Source organism: Rousettus aegyptiacus, unplaced genomic scaffold, assembly GCF_014176215.1.
Source record: "Rousettus aegyptiacus isolate mRouAeg1 unplaced genomic scaffold, mRouAeg1.p scaffold_m13_p_12, whole genome shotgun sequence".
NCBI lineage: Eukaryota > Metazoa > Chordata > Mammalia > Chiroptera > Pteropodidae > Rousettus > Rousettus aegyptiacus.
In genome coordinates, this window is record NW_023416287.1 from 39,452,138 (window position 1) to 39,465,425 (window position 13,288).

General features: G+C 45.9%; 1 protein-coding gene across 3 annotated transcripts in view; it reads right to left on the reverse strand.

Annotated features, from left to right (window-relative positions):
- Nucleotides 1-3,599: 3,599 nt before the first annotated feature.
- Nucleotides 3,600-13,288, reverse strand: part of ALDH1L1 (aldehyde dehydrogenase 1 family member L1) — a 75,615-nt gene continuing 65,926 nt past the window's right edge. For all 3 annotated transcript variants that reach the window (XM_016160544.2, XM_016160543.2, XM_016160546.2), the window contains exons 19-23: nucleotides 12,325-12,423; nucleotides 9,714-9,879; nucleotides 7,001-7,106; nucleotides 5,755-5,954; nucleotides 3,600-3,897 (exon numbers count right to left, since the gene is read on the reverse strand). In XM_016160544.2, coding sequence (XP_016016030.2) covers nucleotides 3,842-3,897; nucleotides 5,755-5,954; nucleotides 7,001-7,106; nucleotides 9,714-9,879; nucleotides 12,325-12,423 — 627 coding nt within the window. In that variant the 3' untranslated portion in view covers nucleotides 3,600-3,841. The remainder of the gene's footprint in view (nucleotides 3,898-5,754; nucleotides 5,955-7,000; nucleotides 7,107-9,713; nucleotides 9,880-12,324; nucleotides 12,424-13,288) is intronic.

The following is a 13,288-nucleotide window of genomic DNA, read 5'->3' on the forward strand; positions in this document are numbered from 1 at the left end:
GAGGAGCAGAGGCAGGTAGGGGTGGGGTTGACATGTGAGGTAAACTGAGGCAATAGCAGGTAAGTGAGGTTATAGCATGTTGGACTTAGGGAAAAGAGTGCAGAGCGGAGGGTCAAGGCTCCTGCAGGGTGAGAGGGTAACATGGAAGAGAGGAGAAAGTACAGGGGGAAGGCCACTGGACCAAAGGAATTCATAGAGAGACACAGAAGATAACCAGATAGGGTAAAAAAGTGACTTTTTACTTCTTCATTCCCAATTTGAATGTCTTTTTGTTTTCTTTCTCTTGTCTGATTACTCTGGCTAAAACATACAGTATTTCGCTGAAAAACAGAAGTGAGAGGGAGCATCCTTATCTTGACCTTGATCTTAGAGGAAAAGCTTTCAGTTTTTTACCATGGCGTATGATATTAGCTGAGGGTTTGACATATATGGCCTCTATTATGTTGAGATACTTTCCTTCTATACTCATTTTATTGAGTGTTTTAATCATAAATGGATGTTGTATCTTGTCAGATGTTTTTTTCTGCATCTACTGATTTGATTTTTATTCTTTATTTTGTTAATGTAGTGTATCACATTGAGCAATTTGCACACGTTGAACCATCCTTATGCCCCTAGAGTAAACCCCACTTTATTCTTTATAAAGAAGATCTTAAAGACTTCACCAAAAAGTATTATAAATAATAAATACAATAAAGTTGTAGGATATGAAATCAATGTACAAAAATTCATTGCATTCCTATATACTAATAAGAAAATTTTAGAAAAAGAAATGGAAAAAATATTCCATTTGCAACTGCAACAAAAAGAATAAAATACCTAGGAATAAACTTAACAAAGTATGTGAAGGACTACTACACTGAAAACAAGAAATTATTAAAAGAAATTGAAGAAGACACAAAGAAATGTAAAGATAGTCCTTGTTCTTGGATTAAAAGAATCAACATAGCTTAAATGGTCATATTACCAAAGCAATATATGGATTTAACCCACTTCGCATTTGACCCGAGAATACTTGTTGGCAGCCCTTGCAGCTGCAGTGTTTATCCTGAAATAGCTCGCAGATTACAGTCCTAACCTCACCTCCAAAAGTTTGCCATGAAATAACCTCGCTTTTATTATTATTTTCGCACTGCTCTAGTATATAGCTAATCTTTGGAAATGAATGACACCATTTAATTTATAGCACTCTGTTTTTAGTAGTGGAATTTCCCTTTACAACATATAGTAATTCCGGATCGCTGAAAATGTAAAATCTTAGAAAAATGTAGCATTCTTACATGTGATGTTAACATCATTCTTGAACAATTGGTAGCCAGGTTAATTTGATGAATCCGATTTATGTATACATTTCTGTTACATTAGGATTAGAGACAAGTTCTGTCTAAAAATAACTCTAAGAACAGTTTTTATATTTTATTTTCACATTGAAAAGCAGTTAGATTTTCTTCAACCTCAAAAAGCGTGTTTATGTAAAATTAAATTAATGCTGGTAGTGAGCTGCACTTTTTTTTCTAAATGGGAAATGGGTTAATATAAGTCTCATCAAAATCCCATTGACATTTTTAAAAGAAATAGAACCAAAAAAAAAATCATCATATTTGTATGGAACCACAAAAGACCCCAAATAGCCAAAGCACTTTTGAGAAAAAAGAACAAAGCCAGAGATATCATACTCCTGACTTCAAATTATACTGTAAAGCATATATTGTAAAACAATAATTTTTTTAAAAGCATGGTATTGATAGAAAAACAGACACACAGACCAATGGAATAGAATTGAGAACTCATAAATAAACACATATATGTATATATATATATATGGGCAAATAATTTTGAAAGGAGCCAAAACATGCAACGGAGAAAAGAAAGCCTCTTCAATAATTGGTGCTGGGAAAAATGGAAAGCTACATGCAAAAGAATTAAACTAGACTGCTATTTGTCACCATACACCAAAATTAGTTCGAAATAGATCAAAGACACAAATATAAGACCAGAAAAACTAAAATACATAGAAGAAAACATAGGTACTAAACTTATGGACCTTGGCATTAGGGAGGATTTTATGAATTTAACCTTAAAGGCAAGGGAAGTAAAAGCAGAAATAAGTGAATGGGACTATATCAAATTAAAAAGCTTCTGCACAGAGAAAGAAACTATTGACAAAACAAAAAGGCAACCAATCAAATGGGAGAAGATATTTGCAAACAATACCTCTGATAAGGGGCTAATATCCACAATATATAAAGAACTCATACAATCCAACAACAACAAAAAACCAAACAATCCAATTAAAAAATGGACAGAGGACCTGAACACATACTCCTCCCAAGAAGACATACAAATGGCCAACAAACATATGAAATGTTGGTCATCATTGCTAGCTATTAGGGAAATGCAAATCAAAACCACAATGAGGTACCTACCATCTCACACCTGTTAGAATGGTTATGATTAACAAGAAATAACAAATGTTGGAGAGGTTGTAGAGAAAAAGGAACTCTTGTATACTGCTGTTGGGAATGTAAATTGGTATAGCCACTACAGAAAACAGTAGGGAGGTTCCTCAAAAAATTAAAAATAGAGTTACCATATGACCCAGCAATCCCTCTTCTGGGTATCTAACCACCAAATTAAAAAACATTTATCCATAAAGATATATATATACCCCTAAGTTCATTGCACTATTTTCAAGATAGCTAAGATGTGGAAACAACCAAAGTGTCCTTTGATAGATGACTGGATAAAGAAGATATGGTATATATATACAATGGAATACTACTAAGTCATAAGAACTGATGAAATACTGCCATTTGTGACAACATGGATAGATCTTGAGAATATCATGCTAAGTGAAATAAGTCAGACAAAAAGTCAAGAACAATGATTTCACTCATATGGGGAATACAAAACAGAAAGCAACAACTGAACAAAAACTTATAGACAAAGACAACAGTATGATGGTTACCAGAGGGAAAAGGGGATGGAGGGGAGAAGAAGCAGGTAAGGGGGTTTAAATATATGATGATGGAAGGAGACTTCAATATACAGGTGATATATTATTGAATTATACACTTAAAACTTATATAATCTTATTAACCAATGTCACCCCAATAAATTTAATAAAATTTAAAAAAAAGATAGGGTGAAAGATGAAGTACCACACAGGTCTGAAATGCTAGCCTGGGGCAATGACCCCTCAGTGGTTTAGTGATGGCGCTGCAGTATCTTCAGATCAGAGGTCTGCTGAGGCCTTTTTACCCTGGAAAAGCTCCCACAACAGGCTGTATCTGCTAAGGGAGCTGGGCTGTGTCACAGTTTGAACTTCCTTGGCCCTTCTTGTTTTCTCTCCTAGGTGTCTAGGGTGGGTGGGGAATTACCCCCACAAACTTCTTGAACATCTAACTCCACCTTATCACCTGCTTTCTGAGGCCAGAGCTGCCATGCATCCATTTTTCACTTCTATGCCTCTCTCCAGGGCTCCTGGCTCTTCTAGGCCCTGCAACCTTACGCATGTGCCAGGACTTGCAGGGCCACCCAGGGCCACCCAGGGCACATCCAGAAAGCAGAAAGAAGCACATACACAGGGTGCCAGCAGGTGCCAATCAGAACATTTATTTGCCCTTGGACCACTTTCTCATCCAGCCAAATGTCACTCTGATTGGATTGAATTTGGGGAGCGAGTCCCGGACAGGGATGGGGGTGCAGAAGGCTTTCACCAGGCAGTTCAGATGGAGGTGCTGTACATTGGGAGAGGGCAAGAAGGGCAACTGAATTGCTAGGGGATGTGGGTCATGTTGTGGAGGTTAGGATGAAGGCTTTCTTCTTGCAGGACCTTTCTTTAGTACTCGACAGTAATCGTTTTGACCCGCAGGTATTCATTCAGGGCCGCCTCTCCTATAAGACAGCACATGCCATTGGAACCATCATCATCATAGGGATTCAGCATGCATATTATGTCATGGATCCCTGCAGCAACCAAGTGGGGTCAACCCTGGATCAGCCCCAGTTAAAAATGAGAAACTCAGGCCCAGAAAAGGTCAGCTGACATTGAGTAGGGGACCAGGATTCCAACAGGCATTGGAATACAGAACCAATTTGAGGCCACCATTCCAGGGACTTTCCAGCTCTGACTACCTCCTCTCACGGGAGGGTAGCCCCATCAGCTTCAGGGCAGCCAAAAGTATCTCCTGTTGCCTTCCTATCACCCAGATGTGCCAGCTTCTCTCCCCTGCTGCCTCTCAGTTAATTCCGGGTCAAGTTGTGACTAGGAAAAGGGGTGCCTCACAAGGTCTCTGGGAACTCTGGAATTGGCTGTGCTATGTGGCTGGTACTTTTTGGTCTCACAACTAGCACAAGGGGCCTGTGGCTGCCTAACAACTCCCCCGCTCACTAAAGCTAGCTTCAGGAGCCATGATTTTCCAGCTGCTGCCAATGCTGTTCTTACCACCAGCTGGGGCCCACTGAAATCTCCGGGTCCATCCCAGATGGGTGATTTGGAGGACCTGGTTTGTGGGCACAGGACACAGGAGACAGGAGGGGCGGGGCTGGGGAAACTGGGGGGCAAAATCACAAGGAACAGAAATTATATTCTGGGGATTTGGCACATGTGGCTTCCCTGGATGACAATGGTCCTTGTGGATTTCTGTGGAGGACACCAGGAAGGTAGCCCAGGAGAGGCAAGAACAGAAGAGCAGGAGTTTCCAGCATGTGCATGTGTACATGTGCAAGAGTGTGTGTATGTGCGTGTGCATGCATGTGTGTGTGTGTGTGCGCGCACGCGCGCATAAGAGGCCTCGCTCTGCATGTATAACGTTTGTGCAGTATTATACTTTGGGGGGTGTTGTTGGGTTCCTTTCACAAGCAGTTTGGGTTCCTTGCAGTTTTCCACAGGGTTTGAAAGATGGAAGGAAGGAGAAATAAAACAGTGATTGCTCTTTGGCTCCAGCCTCAGCCTGAACCTCCCTGAGTACCCTGAGCTGGGCAGGGAGTGCCTAGAGAGGTGAAGGTGTCTAAGAGACAATGTACTGCTCTTTCAAACATTTTGGTCCTTGACAAGTTTGGCATCAGAGCTGTGATCCTCAACTGGAGCTAGTCTCCAATTCCTGGCTTCCAGAATGGCAGAATAAGGAAGAGTGGGACTTACCTTATGTCACACAGCAGCCCAGGAAAAGAGGAGTGCCAGGGCAGAACTCCATTTCTCCCAGAAGGTCAAGCTGGGCTTGCATTTAGCTCCCTGCCTAGGTGACCTTGTCTTTACACATGGACTCTATGGCTTTCCCTCTCCCTGAGGATGAATCTTGAGGACTGACTGTGTCTCCTGGGCCCCTTGATCTGACCCCTAACCACCTCTTGGATCTGCTCTCTTCTTGTCCTCCCCACCCTGGGCTGACACCAGTCTCTCTCTGAAGCGCCAGGTCCAAAGCTAGTTCTCTCAGGACCTGCCAGCCCCTCTGCTAGGAACACACACCCTCCTCCCACCACTGGGGTCTCAGGGCAGGTGCCATCTCAGATAGGCCCTCCCTGGTAGCTGGCTAAAGTTGCCCTCCCAGTCTCCTTGTCTAGAACACTTTGTCTTGTCTATTTCCCAGCACTCTTAACTTTCTAGAAGTATCTTGTCCACTGCTTTAATTATCACTTGTCTCCTTCCAGTAAGAAGTAAGCAAAAACAGCCACCTTGTCAATGCTACACCCTGGCTGCTGGGACAGGCTTGGCACCAAGTGGCTTTCAATAAATGTTTAGGATTACATTACCCAGGTCTTTGCCAAATCCAGACTGCTTGAACCCTCCAAAGGGAGCAGCCACGTCGGTCTTATTGTATGTGTTGATGAACACAGTGCCTGCCTCTAGCTTGTCACTGACGTACAGGGCTTTGCTGATGTCCCTGGTGAAGATGCCAGAGGCTAGACCAAATTCCGTGGCATTGGCCCGAGACAGCACGGTGTCCACGTCACTGTAGGGAAAATCCAGGAAGAACTTGGTAAAGGGGGGTTGCGGGACAGTCCTAGACATGGGATTCAGAGACCCCCCCTCTCCCAAAAAAGAGCCCGATCCCTTCCAAGCTCCTTACCACTCAGGACCTCCTGAGGAGAAATGTTTTAGACCTACAGCAAGAGTGGAGGGGACAGGGAAGCAAAGAGGACAGAGTTAAAGAAAGGAGGAAGAACATAGTTGGTTTATCCACAGTCAGCCACAGGAACCCTCTGGGTCATCAGGGGTGACCCTCACTTTACAGACAGAGAAACAGGAGCCCAAAGGGAGGCAAGTGGAGCCCCCACCACACTTGGACAAACACGTACATTGGGTATTCCCCAGGGAGCCACTTTGTGGGCATCCCCACTTCAGACATTATGGGCTTGAAGACTTAATATAATATTTGCTTGGTAGATGGCAGAAAGTATCTTATCAGCATGTGATAATAATTTTGATAATTCTTTGACAGTGGAAATATAATGTATTAGGATGAAGTGTCATTTTGTAATTTGTTCAAAGACTCTACTGTGAGAAATAATAGTCCATAAAAAAAAACTTGTGGTAGATCAAATATGGCCACAGAGTCCAATCCTTCTCTTTTTAAACCCAGGCTGGTTTTGGTGACTTGTTGAACCAATATAACATGATGAAAGTTAGGTTCTGGGCTTTCTGAGGCTTATCAGTGGACCTTGAGGAACCTTGAAGCTTCTACCCAGCCTCTGTGAGGGAGCCAGGTGCAGAGCAGAAGACTGAGGCTACCATGGGGGGAGAGAGCCTGCAAGGAGGCCCAGAGCCTACTTGAAGACAGCTACTCAGGTGCCCTAGTTGTGGCCCCGACATGGCACAGAGCAGAGGTAGGCTAGTGCTATCAAACCTTAACCAAATGGCAGGTTCATGAGTAAAATAAATAACTATTGCTATTCTAAGCCACTGAGCTTTGGGTGGTTTATTACACATTGCTAGATAATTAGGACAGAGCCCAACACGTCATGAGAGACATCCAGAGACATAAACAGGATTCCCTACCCATTGGCAAACCGAGAGATAATCATGATGGGCCCAAATGACTCCTCCTTGGCTATGAACATGTGGTCTTCCACATCCGTGAAAACAGTTGGCTCGAAAAAGAAACCTGTGGGGAGACAGAGGCCCATGGCATTCAGAAAGGCTCCAGTAGTCCAGCCTCTCTCTGTCTAGGCTGGGTCCTGACAGCCATGTTGCACACATCTCACTCCAGTAATGCAATTTGCAACACCTGTGTAGTGACTGCCACAATCTGTGGGTGGCTTTCCTACCCTGGGCATATAAACTCATGTGAGCCTCACAACCCTTTCAACCAAGTGTTGACATTTGGATCCAAGTCTGTCCAAGGCCAGTGCCAAAGCTCAAGATCATGACAAAGACATGGGTTTTTCTAGTGACATTTAGTTGGAAAATACATCTGGATTCTTTGGCTAGTGCAGCCTCCCAGATGGCTCTCCATCAGACCCTGTGGCATGGTGGTGGGGAGGGGCTTTGGACAGGCCCTCCCAGGACAGCCTCCTTTCTTGACATCACAGTGTGGACACAGATACCCCAGGTGCAGAGGTAAGTGCTCTTGGGCAGGACACAGCCTCCTACTCTCCTGTCAGCGTGGATCCACCAACTATTCCCACCCAAACTGCCGTCCCTACAGCTCCTGGTTGCCCAGACAGAATCATTTCTGATGGTAGAAATGCTTTCTTTGGCTATTTCTCCTTTGAGACCCTACTGGACTAAAATTCACTTTGGCCTGACTTAGGGAAGATCAAGAGACTTGAAATTTTCTCTCTCTGGTTTTTAGAGAAGCAAAAAAATAAAAATTATTTTTTTGCTTTAAAAGTAATTTAATTAATAAAATATTTCATATTTTATACATTTATATAAATATATTTTCACATTACTATTTTTAAAATGTGAGTTATATATGAATAAATGTTCATATATAACTGTGGCATATCCTGTATTCACTCAGGCTGCCCATAAAGTGCTGGGAACTAGAGGCTGGCCAGTCCCTGTTCCCCTCCCATCCCTTCTCCACCCTGGTCAGGGCATGTCCAAACTCCATTGTCCTCTGACTTCGAGTTGGGTTTGGCCACTAGGAGGAAGCCCCTGTCCCACAGCTGTGCCCCTCACTAGGTCCCAGGAATTCTCCTCCCTCCACTTGCTCCTCAGCTCAGGTGGTGTTGGTGGTGATGGTTCCTCATCATTCCTGGTTTCTGCTCTTTGGACAATGCCATAATTTCACACTCTCTCATCAGGCCTTGAACTTTGGCCTCATGGAACTCCAGTCAAGCGGGGGTGGGGAAAGGAGTAGGCAGACAGTGGCAGTATAGTGGTCATAAAACTCTGTTGAGGTATGAGGTGCCTAGGAGCATCTGTGACATAGCAATGGCCTGTGCCTAGCTGTCATTTGAGCTGGATGATGAATTCACCAGGTGGGGAAACCGGGGAGGTTTCACTAAGCAGAGGAGCAGCAAATGCACAGAGAGCAAGAAAACAAGAGTTGTGTTCAGAGGGAGAGTTAAGCATGGCCAAAGTATGGGTCAAGGGCAAGCAAGTTAGACACGGATCATGAAAGACCCTTGGTGAGAAGTGAAGGAGTTTGAGGTTGTTGCTACAGGAGGATAGGTCACTGTGGAAGTGTTCCAACACTGGGGGGAAACATCACCAGACCTCTGGCAATCGCATAAGTAAAAGATTAGCAGGGTTCAAGAGGTCCCACAGGAAGCCACCATGATAGTTCAGGCAAGGTGAGATTTGGAAAGTTTGCCTGATGATGGCATGGATACAGGAGAAATAAGAAAGATTTCTAGATTTAAGAGCATCAAGCAATTAAGTAAAAATAGGGGGTCAAGAAAAGAGAGGAGTCTAGAATTCATCCTTTCCTTCCCTCCTTCATTTCACCAAATTAATTCAGGCCCTTGGTGTGAGTCTTGGTGCTGGCATGAAGGACCTAATGATATAGAGGAGCTACACGGCTCCTGTCCCCTGGAGAAGGCAGTCTAATGGGGAAGCAGTCAAACAGTCAAAACCTGCAGCTCCTGCTCCTCTGGCTCTGCTGACTTGATCAAATGGAAGATTCTACAGAGGCAGGTATGTATATCTGGGGCTGGACTGAGTCTGGAGATACTGTGATGATGTAATGGATTTGGTACCCTTTGAGTTTGAAGGGCCTGAGGGACATGCAGGTGGAGGTGTCTAGGTGATCAGGAGTTTTGAGGGAGGAAGAGCCTGGAGACAGATATTTGGGAGGGTCTGAGCCATTGCATAGGGTTAGAGCCTCCAGGGAAAGTGTTTAACATGAGAAGTGCTCCAAACTCAGAACAGACTTGGGGATATACTTACATTTAAGGGACAGGTGGAGAGGGAGTTTCCAGCAGAGAGCAACTGCTAAGTAATGGTCAAAGAAAAGAAAACCATGGAATCTAGGGCCATGGAACCCATGAGAAGAAAGAATGTCATGGATGCAGTGATGTTAGTGGCAAGTCAACTTTGATACGGATTAACCTAACACTGACAACACTTTAGCACTAGTGCCTTCACCTTGCCAGTCCCACACCTGGTCTGGCAGGTGTCCAAAGAGTCTAATGTCCCAGGTGGGGCTTGAGGCCTGAGAGCCTGACTCTCCAGGTACCTGGCCTTCAGATACCTCCAGTTAGAGCTGGCCATGCTACTTGTTGCCTGTTTACCCAAATGAGTCAAGAGTGCTCTGACTGACCTGGCAGAGGGACTTGATTCCCACCACAGACCAGCGTGGCCCCTTCCTTCACACCACGCTGGCAATACTCTATCAGCTTCTGGAGGTGGGCTTGGTGATTCTGAGGCCCATGGTTGGTGTCCCGGTCTAGAGGGTTGCCAATCTTCATCTTGCTCACTTCTTCTACCTGTGGAAAGTCCTTCCAGTCAGGTTTCACTCAGGCACCACTGTTACTGACATTGCTCATCACCTGATCCCCCTCCCACATCTGCACTTTTGGTGACCAACTACTGGCCCTTGCCAATCCATATGCCAGTTTCTGGTACTCTGGGAGTTCCATGTCACGGTTCCCAACCTGCCTTTCAGGCTGCAACCCAAATGTATGCTACGTGCAAGGAGACCTGAGCCTAGTCTCAGATGGGCAGTTGTGAAGGGGTATGGGTGAGTGAAAAAAAGAGGCAAGTGTGTATGTGAGTGGAAGTGGTGGGGAGCGGAGCGTGGTGGAAAGAACAGGATGTATCTTTACATAAGTTCTGCACCCAGCTTCAAAGTCTAAGAAGTTGAAGGAAGTCTTGTCCAGGGACTCCAGGATATGGAATGGGGATAGGGTGGGGAAACACCAGTCCTGCTGCAATGCCTTATGACAGGGCGTGACAGACACTGAATGGAGTGGAGATGGGCCTTGAGTCCACTCACTCACCCTTGCCCCGACTTCTGCCTGTTTCAGAACCCAGCTTAAAGGCCCCCTCCTTCAGGAAGGCTTTCCCATTGCCGTGGCCAACATACAAAGTAGGTCTAGGTTTTGCTGCCTAGAGTTGACTTGGGTCTCTTCAAGGAATGTGCCAAATGTTATCTAACAATGCTGGGGCTGGGATGGAGAGAGTCAGAAAAGACCCAGGTATGGCATGCTGTGCTAGAATGAGGAACCAGTTAGGTGAACATAACCAGTATTGGGTGGATGCCAGATATTTAGAGCTCAAGGCTAGAGCCAGCCCCTCCCATTTTTGTCAACTCTCCCCTGGGCTCCTTCCTTGTTTTCCTAAGACCAAACAAAGCCATCTCTGCTCTCACCGTAGCTGCATCGAGGTCAGGACTGACTGGCCTCCTTCTCCTGTGCAGACTCCACATACCCAGCCAGGCCTAATAAGATGCAGGAGGGGCTCAAGCCTTGCCCCCCGGAACCACCCTCTGCCTTACCACCAAGGGCCCCTTAGGTCCTTTGACTGTCCCGAAGGTCCCAAAACTGGTAATTGAGCCTCTGCTTCACTCCCCTCTCTGCTTCTGCGTGGCCACCCAACTGCTCCCCCGTCTCCTTGGGACACCAAAAGCAACTTTTCTGAGTCTCCTGGATGCGCAGTTTACTCCCTGTATTTGGGATTTCGAGCCCTGCCTGTCCCTGGCAGAGTTGAGTGAGCTCCAATAGGCCTCTAAACTTCTATTCTCACTCTTCTGGACAAGCCATCCAGTGCAACCACCAAGTATCCCAGGTGACCTGGCAACTCACTGCAGACATGTGAGCAAGCTCAGGTGAATGTGGGCTGGTGCTCACATTGCCAACCCACAGGATTGTGGGCTGCGTGAACAGTTGTTATCCCAAGTCACTAGTTTTGGGAGTAGATTGTTACACGGCAAAAGCTTTTACATCCTTTTTAGAAAATCTGTTCCTTTCCTCACTGCCTTTCATATTTTTACACATCATTCAAGATCTTCTCCAGAAACTCCTTCCTAACAGCCACCCCACCCTATCCCCAGACCGACTCTCTCATGTTTCCTGGCTTTCTAAATATAGTTCGTTTAAACATGCTTGTGGAGGTTGTGTCCCCAGCATCCCTTCTCATATCCGCTGGGATTAGATTTTGTTTTCCATAACATGAGGAGGAGAGGGGTTCTTTTCTGAAGCTAAACCAACCAGAACTCCTCAAATCCTGCTTTCCCTGAATGGGTCAGGGATAGACAAGAGACCCGGTCACACCAACCCACAACCTTCCCTACAGCCATTTCCACCAGAGTTGGTGGAGAAAGAGTGATTCCCCTTTCTGGATCTGGTGTAAAAATGTGGGAAATGCTGTCAGCACCCTGCCCAATCCCCTTTACCTATCAGTACTGTGAGAGGTGGCTGCTGACGGGTCCCAGGAGCTGACAGAAGCCACGCTTCTCCAGCTGGTAGATAGGCCATAGTCAATAACAAATAACAGGAGACAAAAGCCTGGCTCCTTGACTCCAGGGCTGTACCTGAATGGTGTCATTCATGTTCCAGAGCTCCTGTCTGTGGATCAGGCCAAGGCTGGACATCACTAGAGATTATATCCTCAGTCGCTATTCTCTCCTGGTCCTTTACATCTTCCAGGCCTCACCTGAGAGCTTACCCTTAGTAAGCCACATGAATTCCTGGCTCAGGCTCCACTGCTCAGGACCTGATCTAAGATAAGCTGGTTTTTGTTATGTCAGTTTGAGTTGCAGCATTGCTATTTCTTGCTGAAATAATCAAAACCAGTAAAGACTTAATGCAGCTCCTCCTGAAGGTTCCCTGCCCCAGGCAAATAGTGCCCAACTTCACCTGGCCCAACTCCTCTGCAACCCAGGTGACAGTCCCTGTGCACCAGCAGCTCTGAGACCCCGTGGCAGAACTTACCACTTTCTGCAAAAACTGATCATGGATTGAGTCCTCTATGAAGAGCCGGCCTGCTGCAATGCAGTTCTCGCCTTTGTTGAAGAAGACAGAGCTCATTGCCTTTGGCAGATGGACAAGAATACTGGATTACAGCTACTCCCAGGGGCACTAGCGCCCCATTCCCACTGGGCCCTGGTACTCTCTTCTTATAGGAAAGAGGAGGAATGACCTCCTAAGGTGGTCAGGCCCAGCCAGTCCCGAGTACACATACTCCACTCATTCCTTAGTCACCTCAAGAGGAGAGGCAAAGGGTGCCTGCCCCGGGGGAACAAGAACTGTGTCCATCCATGTTGCAGAAAGTGAAGAAAGAGAGGGAGTGAAGCAGAGTGGAGACCCCATACACTGGGCGGGCTCCTTGTGGTGACCCAAGAGGGGTCAGAGACCACACCCTTGGAGCTGAGCCTAGAAAGTCTATTAGTGTGAAACAGGCAACAGAGGGTGGTCAGCTAGCGCCTGTCTTGGAAGGGATGGGGTTCCAGCCCAGGCCTGAGGAAACTGGCAAGAGTTCAGAGTAAACATGCTCAGAGGCCAAAAGGAGCCTGCTTTTTGGACCTGGGGAGCCCCATGTGGGGGCCAAGGGAGGAGAGAGAACCTGACTGCCGTGGGTCAAGCTTGGCTTTCTTGGAAGAAGAGACTGTATTGCCCAAACAGCATGGCCTGGGCCTCTGGCCCAGCAGTGTCAGGCTCAGCACCAAAACCAAGACCCTTGGGTTGACAGACTGACCTCTTTTGCTTTCCCCATCTAGTGAGACTGAACTCCCTTTCATGTCTATGCTGGGTATTCACATCATCCTCCAAGGCACAGCAGGACTTAGATGGGGAAGGGACATATCTGGGCACCTGGATGAAAAGGGCCTTACTGGTTTGGTCTCACAGGAGCGGATGGTGTACTGAAGCATAACAATAATACTAATGTAAGAACAAC